The sequence below is a fragment of the Ambystoma mexicanum genome, chromosome 13, assembly GCF_040938575.1.
Source record: "Ambystoma mexicanum isolate Mex_15411 chromosome 13, UKY_AmexF1_1, whole genome shotgun sequence".
Lineage (NCBI taxonomy): Eukaryota > Metazoa > Chordata > Amphibia > Caudata > Ambystomatidae > Ambystoma > Ambystoma mexicanum.
Window position 1 is genome coordinate 736,625,048 of NC_090938.1, and position 20,360 is coordinate 736,645,407.

The window sequence follows — 20,360 nt, forward strand, 5'->3', positions numbered from 1 at the left end:
GGGGGATAAGGGAAGGGGGCACCAACCACAGATAAGGAGGGGCAGGTGGACAGGGGAGGATGTTGCGTGTGCCTGAAATCAAAGGTATGAGGCAGTGTTTCTCATGCTCCTTGATTACAGCCTCAAAAGCACTTAAAAACTGCGCCCCCCAGCAGAGTGGTGTGTTGCAGTATATACAGAGTGCGGCGTCAACGCTGAGTCTTTGGGTCGAGTGCAGATTGCTGGTGCTGCGAGGAGAGACAGTTTTTCTTTACTGTCAACTGTTTAAAAACCCCTAACATTTGCGGAGGGGACACGGAGTCAACGCTGAGTCTTTGGGTCGAGTGCAGAATGCTGGTGCTGCGAGGAGAGACAGTCTTTATTTACTATTAACTGCTTAAAAACCCCTAATGTCCGCAGAGCGGACGTGGAGTCAACGCTGAGTCTTTGGGTCTTCGGGGCGGCTGGGTGCCCGAAAAGCCCATAAACTCGAATTTCGCAGCCTCACCTTGCTTTGCCTTTGCTTGTCTCCAGTGACACTCCTGTTTGTATTCTCAAGTCCAAGGAAAGTGACTAGCTGCCCAAGTCCGGCACAATGTTTCGAGTACCAGATGCAGGTCCTCTAACCCGCCAAAAGTCTTTGCAACAATGTCGGCTCGAACCTGAGAAAGAGACTGAGACAGACATGACGTGCAATCAAGGTGAGTGTTTTGCTGCCCTTCCTTGTGCTCTAGAACATTGCGAGCCGCATTGTAACCAGGACAATGTTAAACCTATCGAAGTTACGCAGTGCCTATCAGTGGCACACGGAAATGAACACGAGTGTGAAAATGAATCTGCTGTGATTGTGGATGTTGCGAACACTGATTGAACACTGTCAATATGGTGCTGACATACAAGGCTGCAAAAGTAAATTGCTCGCCCACAGCACATTTGACCCAAACAAGTCAGTATGCAGACGAAAGTGGTGTTAACACAGACACCGTTAAAACAAACAGCACTGATGTTGAACTGCTAGAATTAACACAGCAAACAGAGGAAATGTTGGCGCCTCCTCGTGAGTGGAATGTTTCAGCCGAGATCCAAACTAGCAGACGTTTCTCGGCTGAACCTCCACATACTGCGCCTCACGACAGTAGAAGCCCAGGAACTGAATCCGCAGGCACATATTAGAGTGAGGAGAACGATGAAAATGTGTGCTGTCTCCCTACTGCAGGAAACCTAATGGCTAAACGTATTGCAACACGAGATGCTCTGACTGCTGACACCCCACAACTAGAAGGGCCATCCCCTAGAAAAAGAACAACGAGTAATGACGAGCGTAATCACAACATTGCACCAACTGAAGCGGCGTCCTTGAACCATCAACAAAAATCATTGCTCCAAAAAGATGCTTCATTGAAGTATAACTGCCGCATCCTCACACGGTGTGGTTCAGACAAAGGGACGAATAATCATGAAGGGGCCCCTGAATTTCACTCAGACAAAGAAACATGATTAACAAACAATGACGAAATGTCTCACGGAGCGTATGCAGCAGCAGCCCTTGAGGCCCGATTGGCAGAATGCCTGAAAGCTGACTTTCTAAGAATAAGAAAGAAAATTGAAGACACGAGTGTTCGACCAATTGGTCGATTAGAGCACAAATTCAATGATAGTAACGGCCAACACGCAGTGACGCAAATCCCGGAACAACTAAATGCTGCTGATGTGAATTTAGGTTTCAATGCAAATTCGATATGCTTTCAGGATGACCGTACTAGCACACCGATCCTAGGTCACATATCTCGGTCTGTGTAGGCGGCAAAAAAAGCGCATCCGGGTTTCACTCTGAACAAAGTGACCGAGAACATTGGCCGCCAAGTAAGTGATAATTGTCTCATCACTGAAGAGGTGACCCAAAATTCCAATAATTCAAGACAACAGGAGGCAGAAAGAGAACAATTAAATAAACAGCATCTATCAGTAGCAGCAAGCCTTCAGATCTATAACAACTTGATGGCTGCGACTTCGTCCTCCATGATTCCTTTTGTGAAACTCTATGAATTTCTACTTGATGCAATAAAAGATCAAAACACTTTACTAGCTATGATCAACACTAAGGTCAGTGCCTTAGAAGCGAAGGCCGACCACACGCACAAAAGACTCTATTTAGAAGCCGAAAACTCCACAAAATGGCAATTGAGACTGAGTGATCTAGCAAGAAATGAGTCGATCCAAAAATCAGATCTTATGGAGGCCGTCCTAGACTGCACAAAATGGCTGAGACACAATCATCCAAAAGATTCGACTAATGTACATAACTGCTTATGTAATAATAAGTATACCTCTGGGCAACGGCTACCACCCCTCGGCAAACGAGGGCTGCAAGACGCAGTGAATTGCGAGGAAGAGTCAACTCACTTCATACAAGACATAGCAGACCTATACTTGAAACCAGTGAAGGCTCTCATCCTAAGTGGACGCCACCAATCAGGAGCTGTGTCAAGTGAAACTCCATCAACGTCTGTGCCAATTGAGACTATTGAGAATAACCTTCTGAAATAAGTCAAGTATCAAAACGAGGAGCTGGAAAACACAGCAAATACAATGGCTCTAAAAAGTTCATACGGAACCTTTCATCACCTCCCCCAATTTCAATATTTGAACAACAAAAACAAAAGAGCCAAAGATCTGAAAATAGAGCCTCAATCAATCATGGCAAAAGCTTGGCTGAAGTCCAAACCACAAATGGTAATCCAAACAAACGTCAGAGGTTGGATGACGAGGAAGTAGGTGAGAAATCTTCCTTTACATCGGACGATCTTGCCACTCTCTCAACTTACTCAAATGACGATGAGGACTTTGAAGTCGCTGATGAAGCTGCCTCATTGAAGGTCGCAATTGACAACAAACATTATGAAGTACCGAACGGCAGTCGTAGTGGTACCACAAGTGACTCTCTTGTCACAGAAGATATTCAAAGCTGTAAAACAATGTACGAAGCGGAAATCGGATGATGTCGGCTTCCCAAATAACTCTCAACTAAGTCCTAGAAAAACACTCGCCACCAGGCAACTGAAAGATGCGGGCCAGAGTTTAAATCCCAAATTTACTGCATTTTAGGTTAAACAACAGAAGAGGTGTAACAATCAAAGCAACCAGTTCGCCAAAACTCTCAAGCCCAAACTAAAAAGGTTGCACTGGAATATGTGTTAGGCAACAAGAATTAAGTAAATCTGAATAGAAGGAACATCATGAAACTTCTAAATGGTGTGCCATCTCTGAGGACATTTCTATCAGAGGATATCGACCTAGTAGAATACCTATCGGAAAGACGCTCAGATTGGGTTTTACTTCATGTGCACTCTCACCTGGTAGCAAATACCCTAAGAATGGCCAAAAATGAATTACTCACATTTGGCTACAAAATAGGTGACGAAAATACTACCAGAAATAAACCCAAGGGAAACTCAACAGAAAAATCTCCTCCAGAAAGTGGCAAGCTTTCAAAACTTTTACGCCGAAGGAGATCCCTCCAAGAGCACTTTGGGAAAGTCAGATCCGAACAAACATCTGATAAATCCTTCTACAATAAATCCACTCGCTCTATCGAGGTGTCAAGATTCCAGAGGAAACAACAATAGCATGATCCAAGCGGAGATATCGAGGAATGCTCTCTAATCACTTGGAATACGCGTGGGTTCCCTCAATTATTACAAGAAGATGAGCTAGCTAGCGGGAACTATACAATCATCTGTTTGCAAGAAACCTGGATGCGAACTGCCCCGGCTTGTGAAGGTTACACCATTCTGTTAAACCCAGCATTAAAAATCGTCAGAGGACATCCTTTTTCAGGACTTTTAACACTGATAAAAAACCTAGCAGGATGGTGTGTGTTGAAAGTTGTCCGGCCGAACGCATTTGTGCAAGCCACAATTATCGAACGTGTGTTCGACTCACAATCGATGAGAGAGCATCTCCTGTTGGTAAATGTATACTGGAATCCTGCAGAAATCTCGATAACCAAATTCCTGACTTCGATAACAACGATTATAGATGCCTCCATGTTGGAATATGCCAACTTCTCTGTCATTGTGTGTGGTGATCTTAATTATTCATGAGTTGATGAAGCCAGTCAGATCAAAAAGCAAATTCACGATACACTGGCGACACAAGGGAAATGTTGGATGGACACTCTGTCAAGTAGGAATTGTGAAATGCTAAATTGTCAAATGAGTGGTGGCATACCAGCGCGTCCCACTTGATCCAGAAATACCTCACATAAAACACTTGACTACATCTGGGCTTCACGTGAGTTTACACAATAAATAATCAACCTTTCTGTCCATAAAATGACCAACAGCGATCACAATGCTGTAACAATGAGTTGGTTAACTAAAGTAGGCACATCATCTGAGACAGATAACTAACTACACTGGAACATTGGAAATAAATCAAGGACTAAATTGATTAAGAGTAAGACCAAAACAAATCATAGAACTTACGGAAAGGCTCAGGAATGTTGATGAAACCAGTGAGGTCACAGCTGATTATGTGCCACTATTAGCTCAGTTTAAAATGATCAGAACTGGCTTTAAAAATGATCATCTAAAACATAAACATCCTTGGAGCAAGATTATCTCAACCGAGAAACAAAAGATGCGTGATGAGCTCAAGAACCTCAAAAGCAACCTCTCCAGACAGGCATTCGTGGACAAGAGACGAAAGCGGCGACAGAAATATAAAAACTGGTTGATTTTGTTTAGACTCCTACACGAACAAGAACAAGTCGAAACTATGCTAAGACTCATATGTATAAGGCAGAGCCGTGAAAGCTGGGCAATTATAAATGCAGGCTCATTAACACAAAATGCCGAATATGATGGTTGCCATAAATGGAGCGGCCTCGGTCAAACACTTCTCTGAAGTGTTTAAAGCCACCTCTGGCCCAACCCAGACGGAGTCCCAAAGTACGACAGTAGTCTGGAATCATGCCTGGAATAGGAATGAAATCGAGGAAGCAATCATGAAGTTAAGAAATTCTGGCGCAGTAGGCCCCAATGGCTTAACCAACTTATTACTGAAGACACATAAAGTTCAGTGGGCTATTTTTATTTAAATGCTTTTCAATAAATTCTCTTCGACTAAAAGAATCCCCAGTTCTTGCCAATCGGTGGTAGTAGTGCTAATTTTCAAAAAAGGTGACTGCACTGATCCATCTAACTACCGTCCGATTTCCCTACTCGATGTAATTAGGAAAATCTTTGCATCATTTTTGAAACAACGTCTAGACAAATGGGCTACAAAGGAAGAGATCATCAACGAGAGGCAAACAGGCTTCACCAGAGGAATGGGAGTAGAGTTAAATCTCTTTCTGCTTAATATAGTGAAATTGCATAGCTTGGAAAACAACAAAAAGCTCTTCCTGGCATTTATTGACAAGCGGCAAGCTTTTGATAGAGTGAATAGGTCGATTATGTGGCAAAAATTGCAGAACTGGAATCGTCCACTTGACCTGTTGCAAGCAATCATACAACTGCACTCCAATACAACCAATTGAGTTAGATTGAATGCCAAGGGAGATCTAACTGGAAGTATTCCAACAGAAAGAGGTGTGAAGCAAGGTTGCCCCCTGGTGGCATTAATCTTTAAACTCTATATTGCTGGCATGCCTGAGGCCCTGTCTTCGGTGAATGCTTTCCCTCCATGACTAAATGGACAGCAAATCAGTTGGGCAACATATGCGGATGACCTGGTTTTAGTAGATACCACGCAAATTGGCCTACAATGCTTACTATCGAAGCTCGAATCATACTTAGCTAGAAACAATATGGAAATCAATGTTGGAAAGTCAAAGTTCCTTGTCCTTAGATCAAAGCTAGGGTTAAAAGGTAGAAACTGCCAATGGTATACAGCTGGAAAACAACTGGAACGTACTCAACAGATAAGATATCTTGGGATCATCTTCAATACCTCAGTACGAGAATGGCAATGGACTGAAGATCTCAGATGAAAAATGACTAATTTAAAACTGCAAGGTACCAAACTCCACCACGAATTTGGAAAATTCACGTTAACGCCAGATTTTATGTCTTACCGCCAGAAGGTGATAGCCGCAATCACCTTTGGAAGTGAAGCAGGATTAAACATCAACAACACCTTATGGAATCAGCTTGAAGGGCAGTTTTGTCGGAAAGTACTAAGATTGCCAAAAAACGTGTCATTCGCAGCAATCAGGTACATAACGGGGCTACAATCCCTTAGCTCAATAGTGTTGTGGAAATCTTTATGTCTGCTGAGAAAGATGACGAGTAGTGAGTCATCTTGTTCGTATAACATCTTAAAAGAAAATTCTGACAAAACTCAACATGGGCTGTTGAAGGAATGGACATGTAAATTAATAACTCAGCTGACGCACGTTGGGGCCAATCTTGAACTATTACAGGCAAATCCCTGTGCAGTAAAGAACAAAGTGATGTATAGTGATTGGATAAACACCATTAACTGTAGAGCGAAGTTGAAATCCAGTCTTGCCCTCGAAGCTGAATCTCGTGGTATCAAGTATGCGTCGAATTGCTTACAGAAATTCCCTTCAAGATATCGTCAGGATGAATTCCTCCAGCTGAGACTAAATCAATTGCCAACTAAGGAGATGCTCTTGTTAAAACATGATAAGAGTGTTGTGAATAATTGCTGTCGGTTTTGCGTGAATGAAGTAGCATCCTTGAAGCATTTGGTTGTAGAATGTGTGGCGCTAAAATCAGAACAAACAGTGGCTTTGGGGGAATGTGCACCATTGAACGGTAATATGGACGACCGGTGGTTGCACATAGTGTCTTGGTATAACCATATGTTGATATGCAGTTATTAATTATCTTGACGGTTTGTTACTTCGCGAGACTTGCCCTAAAGCATGATTAGAGATTGAGAGTAGTTGTGCCCGATGATCTAGCTTCTTGATAATTTTTTTTGATTGTTGTATCCATGCTTCCCATTGATTTGCTTCCTTTATGTGATCTTTGTCTGGTTTTGCCCACCCTGGAATTAGGAACTGTGGTTTTTAGTTTTTTTGTGGGCCTTGAGTGATGGAGGACGAGAAATGTGACTGTAAAGGAATAATTGTGTTTTGTAAAAAGTTTGTAATGAACTATGCAATAATAAAAAGATATGGATCAACAGACTCTTTTATGGCTTGCAAGGTAGCTGGTGGGATCTTCTGCCCCACAGGAGTAGACTGAGGAAGATGAAGTAGAGAAAGACAGCCTACTACTTCCTGAGAAAGGAACAACCTTTCCAGAGCACCTGGGTGGCGTGAACGGGTGTGACGGCACATGGAGGTGATACCAAAAGAGTACTGCCTATGTTGTCCGTGACTGAGTATGATTCCACACTCAATGCATTCAAAGAGGATAGTCCGAGCCTTTGGTACACCTTGTACGGTCTTCAAGAACTGCCACACCCATGACTCTAACTGGGTGCTGGAGGTAGGCACTTCCTCTATCTCATCTTCCTGGCCCTCTTGATCCTCCTCTGCATCATTGCACCTTTTCCCTTGTCCAGGCTGTCCAGCTGGTGGTGGAGGCCCCTCAGGCGGAGGGATGGCCATGGTGGATGCCATTTTTGAAGTTAAATGGCGGGTGTGCTAATAATTTGTTTGTTTGTATATTGATTGTTAGGGCGCACCGAACCCGTAGTTAACTGGGCGCACCAAGCAAGAATACTTAAGGCTTAGGTTACACACTGACATATATACAGAATAAAAAAACAAAAAGCAGGTGCTCTCTCCTGGATTGCAAATTGAAAATGAGTAAGTTAGGAAAAGTTTGCGAAGCACGTACCTGTTTGCAGACACGTCATCAAACCACACGTGTGAGTACAGCCATGTGACACTTTTACGGTGACATCAGACGTTCGTGAACGTTGGCAAAGAAAAAATAGTGTACAAAGTTGTAGAAAGTTGATAGGAATGTTACTAGGAGATGAGGAATGGGACAGCCTTCAGTTGAAACTTCCTAGATTGGCAGAACATGCTGATATATTGGGGATGGGTATGATATTAGGAAGTTGTAGCACATTCGGGTGCACTAATAAAAACCTATGAAATTCAGTGGAAAAACGCTATTAAAAGACGTTATGGTTACGGGTAAAACCAAACAAAACAAGAAATTCACCAGTTATGGTAAGCTCAGCAACCATAGCTCGCGCCACCACCATGCACTGCTAAGATTAACACTTAAGACAACAAAGATGACATCACAAATGTCATTGATGACATCACTGATGACATTCCATAGGAAATTAATTTTGATGAAAAGTTCCTACAAGGTTTTGTGTTTACAATGTTAATAACAAGATACTAGGGGTGATCGGGAGACCTAAAATGACATCACCTATCTGGGCCACTTGTTTTTGTTCACTGACATCTCTAGGCCAGGTGGTTTTGTTCACTGGCAGTTAGAATATGAACGTTGAAAAGGTGCTATATATCTAGACGTAAAACTTCTTGTATGGAAGATCGTTGAGGGTGACTCTCACTTGACACGTGATAGACGTAAAACTTCTTGTATGGAAGATCGTTGAGGGTGACTCTCACTTGACACGTGATATAACTGGTGTCTCGGAACACAATTGGGTTAAATATATCGGCAGCACTTTGGGGAGAGGAGCCGTAACGGCTACCCCTATGAACCACTGCATGAATAAGTGAACGTACACTAAGGGCCCGGTTGATGTCCAAAGTTTTTTCACTGAATATGTATAAATATATATATATATCTGTCACCCATTAAATTAAGATGGTGACAGATCAATATGACAAAATGTCACTTAATGCCTATTTCAATGCATATAGGGATGTGTATCCTACTTGCATTTTTCTGTCAGTATTCCTATTATTGTTGAGATTATGTCCTTTTGAATCAATTGCAATTTTAGGATGAGGTTAACTGACAATGAATGTTAGAGTTGTGTTTTGCATTTACTGCTCAGTATTAGTAATGTTGGCATCTCGCATGTAGTGGGTGACTTACAACTGAGCATTTAGCCCACATAAACAATATTGAGATATACATTGTACATCGCCATTCAGCCCCCAAATATTGACATATGACTTTTGGTCTATATTGTATTGTATTTCAGTTGTCATTTATATAGAGCCCTTTTCCATTTGTATGGCCTCAATGCGCTTTGTGGTAGGAACCCCCTCGGAGACCGAAGTCCAGGTATGGGAACATTCTCAGTAAAAGGCTTAACATGTATGTGTGCTTTAGGCCAAGACTAGGAATTAGGTAGGGTGGCTAGGCTCCAGTAAGCAACCCAAGAGGTCAGGCATCTGGACGGGTGCTGGGGGAGTTCACGACAGAGCGCTAGTGCAAGAGAATCGATGTGTGCCCAGCTAGACTGAAAGTTGTCATAGGTTGTCGCCGTATTCTAATGGCAGAGGTGTTGAGGCAGGTCTGGTGTAAGGGCAAAAACCATTATGTGTCCAGTTAGACCGAATTTGGCGTAGTCGTAGCTGCATTCTGAAGTGTGTGGATGGATTGCTGTGCCTGCGGCAGATGTCCACCAAAAATGATGCGTTTATACATACCTTAAGCTCAGGTGGAGCATATCTTTGATCTCGTTGTGTGATACGGTTGTCTGTGTGAAGAAGACAAGCTATCCTCATATCGTCCAGCCCTATCCCCGGGTCCACCTTCTTGCAGCATGTGGTGGCACCTGGCCCACAGAGCCAACCCTACCATCTACCCCAACACATAGAAAGAGGACTTTGCCAGAGTACTTACCTATATATTTTGCAGCAATTCTCTACCTTTATAAAGGCTGTATTCTTACTAATATGTTGTGTGGGCCTTCCCTTATTGTGTAATTATCAAAAGTAGTTGCTCTACCTTTAAACCAGCTCACATCCTCTGGGGATGGCCGTGACTGCTCTGGCCAATCTACCACTCAAAGAAATCACCCCTAAACCAAGAAGAATGATGTATCTGGCCCTAGAAATATAGTCTTAGGCTAATCTCCCTGATAGTCCCTTCGTGTTTACAATTTCCTGTCAGTGTGCAGGAAAAGGGACAGGGCATAGGAGTGAGGTGAGGTTTTCACTGTAACTGCTTGTGTACTCTTAGTCCATAGTTGCCTTTCTTCCCTACAACCCTTCTTACATACCCCTTACGTGAGGCCACTTTTAGCCGTAAAGAAAAAGCACTGGCAGCATGAAGGAGGAGCTGCGTGTGCGCGTGACTGAGAATATGCACTGACCGTATGATCAGTTTATTGCATTGCAAGTACCCCAGTCCCATACACAGCAGTGTGGTACCATTTAACCAGGTGGGTGTGACTTAAGAAATCCTTGCAGACATTCCGTTATAACCAGGGAAGTGTTGACGCAGACTCCCCATGGGCATCCACTGGCATATAGTTCTGAACTCAAACTGCAGGGATTTTTTGGGCACTTGAAGTCTCGTTTTCAGAAAACAAATGTGGAAGTGTGAGTGGGTTCTTGTCGCCTAGCAGCAGAGTAAGGGTTTGTAGAATGGGATTCCTTCAAGGATCCATTTATAGATCAATTCTGATGCATAAGGGGGTCCTTGTAAGGATCTGGCTGGTTGGTTGAGAAGCCCTTCTAGGGATATGCGGATAGTGAGTGAGTGTAGGAGAGTCTGATGCCTGTAAAAGGCCTCTTGAATATGAGTGAAATGCTATCCAGAGCTGCAATAATAGACCAGGGATCAGCGACCTGCATGCAGTTCGCCAGATGTTTCGAACTTTGACTCCAATGATCCCTCCTCCTTGATTATGCTGGCTACGGGCGATGGGAGTTGTAGCCCAAAACATCCGGACCGCCAAAGGTTGCAGACCCCTGTGATAGAGCATTGCACATGGAGAAAGGGAATGCCTCTAGGTGACCTGTAGGGAGCTGATATGATATGTCATTTATAACACGCCTGTACACAAGTGATGGTAACTGTTTGAATGGTGAAAATGCCATCAACCAATTCATAGAGTAGGGAGGATTACTCAAGTAGAATAGTAATCAGGCCTGGAATTTTACCTCCATAGAAGAGTTCCTGGAACTACATCAGACCCTTATTGGTTTCCCTGGAACAAATTAGAAAATGATAGTTCTGTACCTTTGCATTGAGCTCTCTCCACCGTCTTCCCATCAGGAGACTTCATCGTTGACCATTTGCCAGATGTCGTGCTGCACATCCTGCTCTGCACGGGGTAGGGGTACATGCCCTCCGGACATTTGTACAGCAACTTGTGGATCCCTTTGTCATTTGCCGACACGGTATAATTACCACCTTTGATATCGATACCCGTCTGGCTGCATGCTGGTAGTGAGTATCCTCCTATCCCTGAGGAAATAAACATGTGTCAGTGTGCGATTGCCAGATGCAAAAGTGGAACATTTAGAGTCATTGAACGCTATCATTTCGTGGGTGTCATAAGATCTCACAAGGTTGTCCAATTTCAGATAGAATATCGAGTCCTGGCTTTTCTGTTTCCATTCTGGTGTGTGTATGTTTGCTTTCCTCATTGGGGCTGCAGAACTACAAGCCCCAGAATGCAAAGAGACAAAAAGATGTCTGAGCAAGCTACTGATGGATACTTCTTTATAATATGAAGGTTGGAGCTTTGTATTATAATATGAGGGTACGGTGGTGGCATTTAACACCAGTGCTACCAGGTTTAAGATGAGGTTTGGAGCTTAGTATTGTCATAATGGGAGAGGTGGTGGTATTTATATCCATTGCTGTTTAGGATGTAATCTAGTGCTTGGTATTAATGTAAAAGGGATGGGGTGCTATTTAACTCTAGGAATATTCATGATGGGGTTGAGAACTCTGCAATATCTTAAGCAAGGGTGGGGGTATTTAACGGTAGTGTTATTTAGGATGAGGTTTAGATCCCAGCATTACAATAAGGAAGGCTGGTTGTATTTAACTGCAATGATATTCAGGATAAGATTCGGAGCTCTGTATTTTAAAACAGGGGAAGGGTATTTAAGTCAATTGCTGATATATAGGAGTTTGGAGCGCTGCATCATTAAAGGAGAGGCTAGAGGTCTTAATCTCTAGTGCTATTTAGGAAGAGGTTTAAAAGTCAGATTTCCAATAAGGAAGGGCGATGGTATTTAACAACATTGTTATTTAGGATGAGGTTTGGAACTCAGAATTACTATAATGTAGGATGGTGGTATTTAACGACAGTGTTATGTAGGATACGGGTTGGGACTCAGCTTTACAATAGAGAAGGGCAGTGGTATTTAACACCAGTGTTCTTTAGGATGAGATTTGGAATTTAGCATTACAATAAGGAAGAGTGGTGGTATTTAACAAAAGTGTTATTTAGGATGAGATTTGGAATTCAGCTTTACAACAGGGAAGGGGGTGGTATTTAACACCAGTGTTATTTAGGATTAGGTTTGGAACTCAGCATTACAATAAGGAAGGGTGGTGGTATTGCACACCAATGTTATTTAGGATGAGGTTTGGAACTCAGCATTACAACAGGGAAGGGTGGTGGTATTTAACACCAATGTTATTTAGGATGAGGTTTGGAACTCAGCACTACAATAGGGACGGGTAGTGGTATTTACCAACACCAGTGTTATAGGAGATGAGGTTTGTGACTCAGCATTACAATAGGGAATGGTGGTGGTATTTAACACAAGTGTTATTTAGGATGAGTTATTGAACTCAGAATTAGAATAGGGATGGGTGGTGGTCATTAACACAAGTGTTATTTAGGATGAGGTTGGGAACTTTGCATTACAATAGGGAAGGGTGGTGGTATTTAACACCAGTTTTATTTAGGATGAGGTTTTGAATTAAGCTTTACAGTAGAGAAGGGTGTGGTATTTAACACCAGTTTCATTCAGGATGAGGCTTGTAACTCAGCATTACAATAGGGAAGAGTGGTGGTATTTAACACAAGTGTTATTTAGGATGAGGTTTGGAACTCAGCATTACAATAGGGTGGTGGTATTTAACAACAATTTTATTTAGGATGAGGTATTGAACTCAGAATTAGAATAGGGATGGGTGGTGGTAATTAACACAAGTGTTATTTAGGATGAGGTTGGTAACTCAGCATTACAATGGGAAAGGGTGGTGGTAATTAACATCAGTGTTATTTAGGATGGAGTTAGGAACTCAGCATTACAATAGGAAAGGGTTGTGGTAATTAACACCAGTGTTATTTGGGATGAGGTTTGGAGCTCAGCATTACAATAGGGTAGTGTGGTGGTATTTAACACCAGTCTTATTTAGGATGAGGTTGGATAACTCAGCATTACAATAGGGAAGGGTGGTGGTATTTAACAGCAGTGTTATTTAGGATGAGGTTTGGAATTCAGCATTAGAACAGGGAAGGGTTGTGGTATTTAACACCAGGGTTGTTAAGGATGAGGTTTGTAACTCAGCATTACAATAATGAAGGGAGGTGGTATTTAACACCAGTGTTATTTAGTATGATACAATTAGGAAGGGTGGCGGTATTTAACACCAGTGTTATTTAGGACGAGGTTTGGAATTAAGCTTTACAAAAAGAAGAGTGGTGGTATTTAACACCAGTGTTATTTATTATGAGGTTGGGAACTCAGCATTACAATAAGGAAGGGTGGTGGTATTTAACACCAGTGTTATTTAGGGTGAGGTTGGGAACTCAGCCAGCATTACAATAGGGAAGGATGATGGTATTTAACACCAGTGTTATTTAGGATGAGGTTAGGAACTCAGCTTTACAATAGGGAAGGATGGTGGTATTTAACAACAGTGTTATTTAGGAATAGATGTGAAACTCATCATTACAATAAGGAAGGTTGGTGGTATTTAACACCAGTGTTATTTAGGACGAGGTTTAAAATTGAGCTTTACAATAGGGACGAGTGGCGGTATTTAACACCAGTGTTATTTAGGATGAAGTGTGGAATTCAGCTTTACAATAGGGAACGGTGGTGGTTTTTAACACCAGCATTATTTAGGATGAGGATTGAAACTCAGCATTACAATCGGGAAGGGTGCTGGTATTTAACACCAGTGTTATTTGGGATGAGGTACAGAACTCAGCATTTCAATAGAGATGGGTGTATTAAGCTTAGCAATATGGAAGGGTGGTGGTATTTAATGCCTGTGTTATTTAGGATGAGGGTTGGAATTCAGCTTTATAATAGGGAAGGGTTGTGGTATTTAACACTAGTGTTATTTAGGATGAGGTTTAACATTCAGCTTTAAAATAAGGAAGGGTGTTGTAATTTAACACCAGTGTTCTTTAGGATGAGATTTGGAACTCAGCATTAAAATAAGGAAGGGAGGTGGTATTTAACACCAGTGTTATTTATGATGAGGTTTGAGAGCCGCCATCTTCCAATCTCTTGCATCAATGCGTTTTGTATCAACGCAGTACAAAGGTCTTGACCCACATATATATATATATATATATTTAATTGATTTTGGCTTGACCTGTCTCACTTTTTTGACACATTCATTTTTCAAACTTCCAGATTGGCAAAATGATTAACTGGACCCAACATGCAAACAGATCTCGTTTTGCAGCTCCGTCCCACTGAACTCTTGTAGCAGCCTAAGCGTGGACCTGTGGACCTGTGCTGTTTTGGGTTCCCGAATGGACAAAAACACAGGGAACACCTGTGATTGAAAGGAGAGTATAAGGGAGTTGTTAGAGTAATTTTTACAAAATTTGGGGTAACTTGAGGTGCGGGGGAAACAAAGCTCAACCTTGGCAACTAGGTTGGAACGAATAGCTGCCACGGTCCATTCGCTGTAGTGTTTACACTAAACCCAGTAAGTGATTTATTGGTCCACCGACACTCGTGTCACTGGGACCGCCTCTTCTACTCACTCCTCTCTTTTTTCTATTTATCCTCTTGCAGAGATCTTTACTAACGCGAACTGCTACCATTTTGTGATTAAGGCTTTGTACCACTCGTCGGAAGCTGTTTTGAATTTTATGTAAATTAAATTGAGCTCCTATTCTTGATTATTTCTTGGACTATTAATCGAGAGTGGACATGCACGTTTCCCTTCACATAACCGCCATCTTTTTCAATTATATTGGCAAATCGAACCTCCTTTTCTTGGGTTACTTATGCTATATTGGACAGTCCCCTACATTTCTTAAATTCCTTTTTGAAACAGGTCTTGTTAGTTTTTCCGTTTTCCTTTGGTTATTTACCGTATGACTACCTACCTGGACTAGACTCATGTTTAGCATTTCATTTTGGGACATACTAAATGGTTAGGTGGTATCCTAGATATTTCTTTGACAATAATTCTAACTATAGCTTCTAATATGATGTAATGTGTTGAATGTTCTGTTATACAAAAAAAAACTGTATTTAATTTGTATTATATGTAATAGAGTTACTAAATTACACCTTTTTCTATCTTTCTCTAAAATTTGATTGTGAAATATGTTTTTGCCCCTGAAGAAGAGTTTATACTCGAGACGCGTCGGGCCCAGAAATTCTGTATAATAAATACTATGAGTGTTGTCAATATAAGTTTTGTGAGCGGTTTATTCACTTTGACTGTTCCACCTATCTATTTTTCTTATTGAAAAAATGCTATGAAAATTGTAATACTAAAATACACATGGTATTGGTCTGCTCCACAGATATCAGATAGTGTGCAGGGGACGGGAGTTCCTAAAACTTTAGGAACAACCACCTCTTGTCCTGTTTTGGGTTCCCCTCATGCTTTACCTTACAAGAGATCATAGCGTGCTACGGGAAGAACATTGACTGGAATGTTAGATCGCTACAGATTCATCATCAATACAATCGCAGAAGGCGGCGAGAGAGGGAAGCGCCAATGTGCAAAAGAGTATTTACAAAGATCAGATTGAGTGAAGCTCACAGGAGTATATCTTCAACAGGTGCAGCTCCATCAACAAATGAATCATGGCTTGGCTCACCTTTCTATGCCTAACCGGAGCCCGCCCCTTGCCTGTAACCTTCTCTATCGCTCCATGCCCTTTCATGGGTACAAATTATTATAATTATTAGGGCTTTTAATGGGCGTGGACCTAGACTTGGGAAGCAACAGACACTTTACAAGTCATAGGGAGCACTGCGCAGTAAAGAAAGCATAGATACAACAGAGAGGAAAGCTAACAACAAGGGAGTGGCAGGTCAGGCAGTTTGGCATCAAGAGGTCTACTAGCAACAAGGAAGAAAAAAGCGGGGAGGGACAGACTGCCCAGTTTCAGGTTAGGTCCAGAGCGGAGGGTGTGTGTACCTGGGTGTTAGGGAGGAGCTATTTCTTGAAGAGGAGAGTCGTGAGCTCCTTCCTGCACTGTTGAAGCGAGGTGGTGTTGACTAGGACCAGGTTGCAGAGTCTGGGGAGTAGACAGAGAATGCCTGTCTTCTGGTTCTTCCCTTCCTACACCGGCAGAGATCAAGTCTACACATGTCCTCACTTCTGGTGGATCGTAGACCTCGAGGAGATGCTGAGCTTCTCAGTGAGGTAGCTTGGGCACTTTAGGGTGACAGGCGTATAGATGAAGCCGTAGGAAATTAAGACCATCCAGGCTTGCAGCAACAGCCAATACAGGTGAGAGTCAGGTGTGTGGTCGAATATGGGTATTCCTTTGATGAGTCAGGCTGCATGTAGGACTCAACATAGGGGTGCCAGGGTAGTTGCCAGAAGGCCATTGGCACCATCCAGGTGGGAGAAGACCAAGGCTTGAACAGCAGATCTGAAGTTGTTTTCTGGGATGAAGGGTTTGATTTGCCTAAGGGGGAAATTTGGTACCAAGCCGTTTGTGACCCCCTTACTTATGTGCTCCTTGAAGGAGAGGTGTCTGTCAGTGTTGAACCCAAGGGTCTTGGCACAGGCTGTCCGCTGGGGTGTGAAGGTTTTGAAGTTCTTAGCGGGGAGCCAGGTCTGGATGTCAGTGTTTAGTGTTGATCAGAAATAGGAATTCGGTCCTGAAGGGGTTGAGCTTCAGGTAAGCACTGGACATCCAGGACTGGATCAATGTGAGGCAAGCCTTGAGCCTCTGGATGTCTTCGATGGAGGATATCTTGAGGTGGAGCTGCATATCATCTACATAGTCATGGATGTGGATGTTATGTGGAGTCATGAGGGTTCAGAGTGTTTCAATGTACAGATCAAAGATCCAGGGGGAGAAAATGGAACTTTGCAGTGATGGGTAGAGTTGGCGATCTGGAAGAATCCCTTTGGACACTTTGGCGGAGGTCAGCAAGTAGGGATTGAAACACCGGAGGACAGTCTTGCTGTTCCGCATGCGGCAATGTGGACTGTCAGTGAGTGTCTGGTGATCTACTGTGCCGAATGCTGCTGAGAGGTCAAGGTGAACCAGAAGGCAAGGATGGCCATTGTCAAGGCTGTTAAGGGCGTTGGCCATTATCTTGACGGTAGCCGTTTTTCATGCTGCACCTGGGTCTAAAACCAGATTGGTAGGACTGTAGGAGGTTGTTGGAGTCGATTTGTAGGCGGAATAGGCAATCCTTCTAATTGTGTCCATAGCATTCTACACTATTGCAGTGTTTACTTGTTCTATAGTGCTCGTTTCACAGTTTTCCGGCAATGCAGAGCAGCAATTGTCTTTTTTGTTTCATTATCACAAGGTAAAGTTCCTTTGAGTGTGGGGACACATCAAGACTCAGTTAATAATGCTGCACAATAAGGCTGTCGGCCACACCATGTTCAGGGGCACGGAGAAGGAAGGCAGGCGGGTGAGGGTTTCTAGTGGACTGTCGACACTATGCTTCCCTGAGTGCCTGGCCTTTTAATATACTATTGCAGCGAACTACGAAGCACAGAAGTAGCACAGGGTGCGCCCGCTGATGGAACACCGACGGGGAGACCGAAGCTAAGGCCAATTCAAAGGAGGTAGAACTGGCATCAAATCATGCCATAACGGCAGACATCAACATCAGGGTCAGCGGGTTTTGGCAGTTATCAAACAGAGCAATAACAAGATGGCCGACCCGCTTCAGGTGTACCACATCCTGAAATGAAACACACGCTGAGATAAGACGTAAGGTGGCAACACGTTATTTGCCAAAAATATTGAAGAAACCCTTTAGATTATGAAGTCGGATCCCATCAGAGTGAAGATAAAAGAGGCGCTTCCCCCGAGTATCAAGGACGAGGGGGCTGGTAAATAGTTTGTGGGTTGTACTGCTTCACTGTATAGGTTGCTCCTATATGTGAAATAGCAACTAAGCGTCTGAACAAATCTACTATACTTGTAGGAAAGAAAATTTTTAACCCAAGAGCAGCTCCTCTCTTGTTGGCCGAGGTAAAGTGTGGAAAAACGTAATGTTCACCCCTCAGAGAATGAAAGGTGACTGAATAGGCAATGCCTGTGAGGCGGGGGTTGCCTCCATGGATCCCCTCAGTCAGAGGGTGGGGCGGGGGTGTAGTACATTATAGGGGCCCCGTGCACCAGAGCTAGCCAGTAGCCACGTTCAACATGCCAAAGTCAGCCCAGTGTCAAAGGAGCCCTTCAAACATGTACGCCTTCTTCAGGGGAGGTGAGAGCCAAACAGCACTGAGCAACTTGGTGGGAGTGCATGTCGCAACCCTTAGCACACACCTGTCCTGGATTATTTGCTCGGAGAAGCCACGAGGGTTCAGCGATAGATAACGTTCCAGTGAAAACGTTTGCCTAAAACAGGAACGGAATTCGGACGTCTGATGCGATTCAAGTGAGAGGCCTGTGACGCACGCATTTATTTGCAAAGATGGGGCGGAGCAGCACTGAAAGGAGACCAACGCTGCACAAACAGAGCCCTGGCAAGGCCCAGGCTGGCATATGTGAGGTCTGCAGAGAGTGGGCGGAGAGCGAAAGAGAGGGGTAGGGAGGAGGAGAGAGGGAAATAAAGAGAATGTGGGAGAAAAAGGCGACACTGAACAGAAAAATAAAGATATGTCTGGAGATCAATTGAGAGACATAAACAACTGAAAACGCGGGGGCGGAGGGGCGAAAAGAGAAAGGGACAAAACGAAAAAGAGAAGAGGAGAGCAAAATTGTCAATTGGGGAGAGCTAAACAGATGAGGGTTGAAAGATGTTGAGAGGCAGGAGAGAGCGAGCGATGGAAATGGGGGATGAAGACTGTGGCAAAAGAAGTAACTTTTCAAGTGATGCGTGTATCTGGTGTTCTCTGTTAAATACGTCAATCACCTCCTTGCCTGTTTTCCTCCTCCAAGTCCTAACTCTGTGAGGTGAGTCTTAATCTACGAAATAGGTGCTTCATATGCGAACAGTGCCATCACTTCTCCACATGAGAAAGCAGTGTTTTAAGTAGGATGAGGCATCGAGGGCATGCTCACAGGGCGGGGCCTAGGTACTGACTATCAAGAAAGGGATGCCTGCATGGTTTTGCGCTGCAGATGAAGAAACAAAAGGAGAGACGGCCGCATTGCTAGCAGCCATTTTCCTGCACTCTCCTCTCCTTTTGTTTCTTAAACTGACTATCATGAGAGGGCTGATCACTGGGGTCGGTGCTGCAGATAAAGGAACAAAAGGAGAGACAGGCGCATTGCTTGCAGCCATTTAACTACACCCTCCTCTCCTTTTGTTTCTTAACCTGACTCTCATGAGAGGGCTGCCTGCAGGGGTCAGCACCCCAGATAAAGACAGAAGAGATCAGGGAATAATATTCATTTTTGGCTGCACAGGTTCCTTTCTAGCTGAAAGATGAACACTCATAAATAGTAACAAACACATGTGGGCGTCTCTAGAAGTGCGTGCAGCACTTTCTAGCAGCCCTAATTTGTGGATTACTGAAAACTGGACCAGTTAGGCACTTTGTCATCACCATTCACAGACTCCAGGGATAGAAGGGGAAGCAGTGAAGGAGGATTGTATAGCCTTTGGGTGCCCGGCGGTACCTGCATTCCTGTAGAAGAGTTCCAGAATTTGAATGCTGCAGAGCCTTCACAACGAAACGAAGGGAAGTAGGGGCGGGGTGAGGCTTGCACGGGATCATGTACATCTGGTTTTGAAGGCTACAAAGAAACCAGAACCCTAATCGTGCGTTGGAACAACCACATCTTGCCACAGGAGGTTTTGATATGGACCCATGATTAACTTTAGATGGGGGTCTAGTGGGTCACTTAGGGTGTGGCCGAGAGGTTAAAGGGACCTGGGCTCCAGTAGATGGAGGTCTAGTGGCTCACTTAGGGTGTGGCCTAGAGGTTAAAGGGACCTGGGCTCCAGTAGATGGAGGTCTAGTGGCTCACTTAGGGTGTGGCCTAGAGGTTAAAGGGGCCTGGGCTCCAGTAGATGGAGTTCTAGTGGCTCACTTAGGGTGTGGCCTAGAGGTTAAAGGGGCCTGGGCTCCAGTAGATGGAGTTCTAGTGGCTCACTTAGGGTGTGGCTTAGAGGTTAAAGGGACCTG

The 20,360-nt window shown here is 43.6% G+C and overlaps 1 protein-coding gene across 1 annotated transcript in view; it reads right to left on the minus strand.

Moving 5' to 3' along the window:
* The window catches only part of CFB (complement factor B), a 254,630-nt gene that overhangs the window by 231,466 nt on the left and 2,804 nt on the right, over positions 1–20,360 (minus strand). Inside the window, exon 2 of the mRNA XM_069635005.1 lies at positions 11,091–11,318. Within this exon, the coding sequence (XP_069491106.1) occupies positions 11,091–11,318 (228 nt within the window). The remainder of the gene's footprint in view (positions 1–11,090; positions 11,319–20,360) is intronic.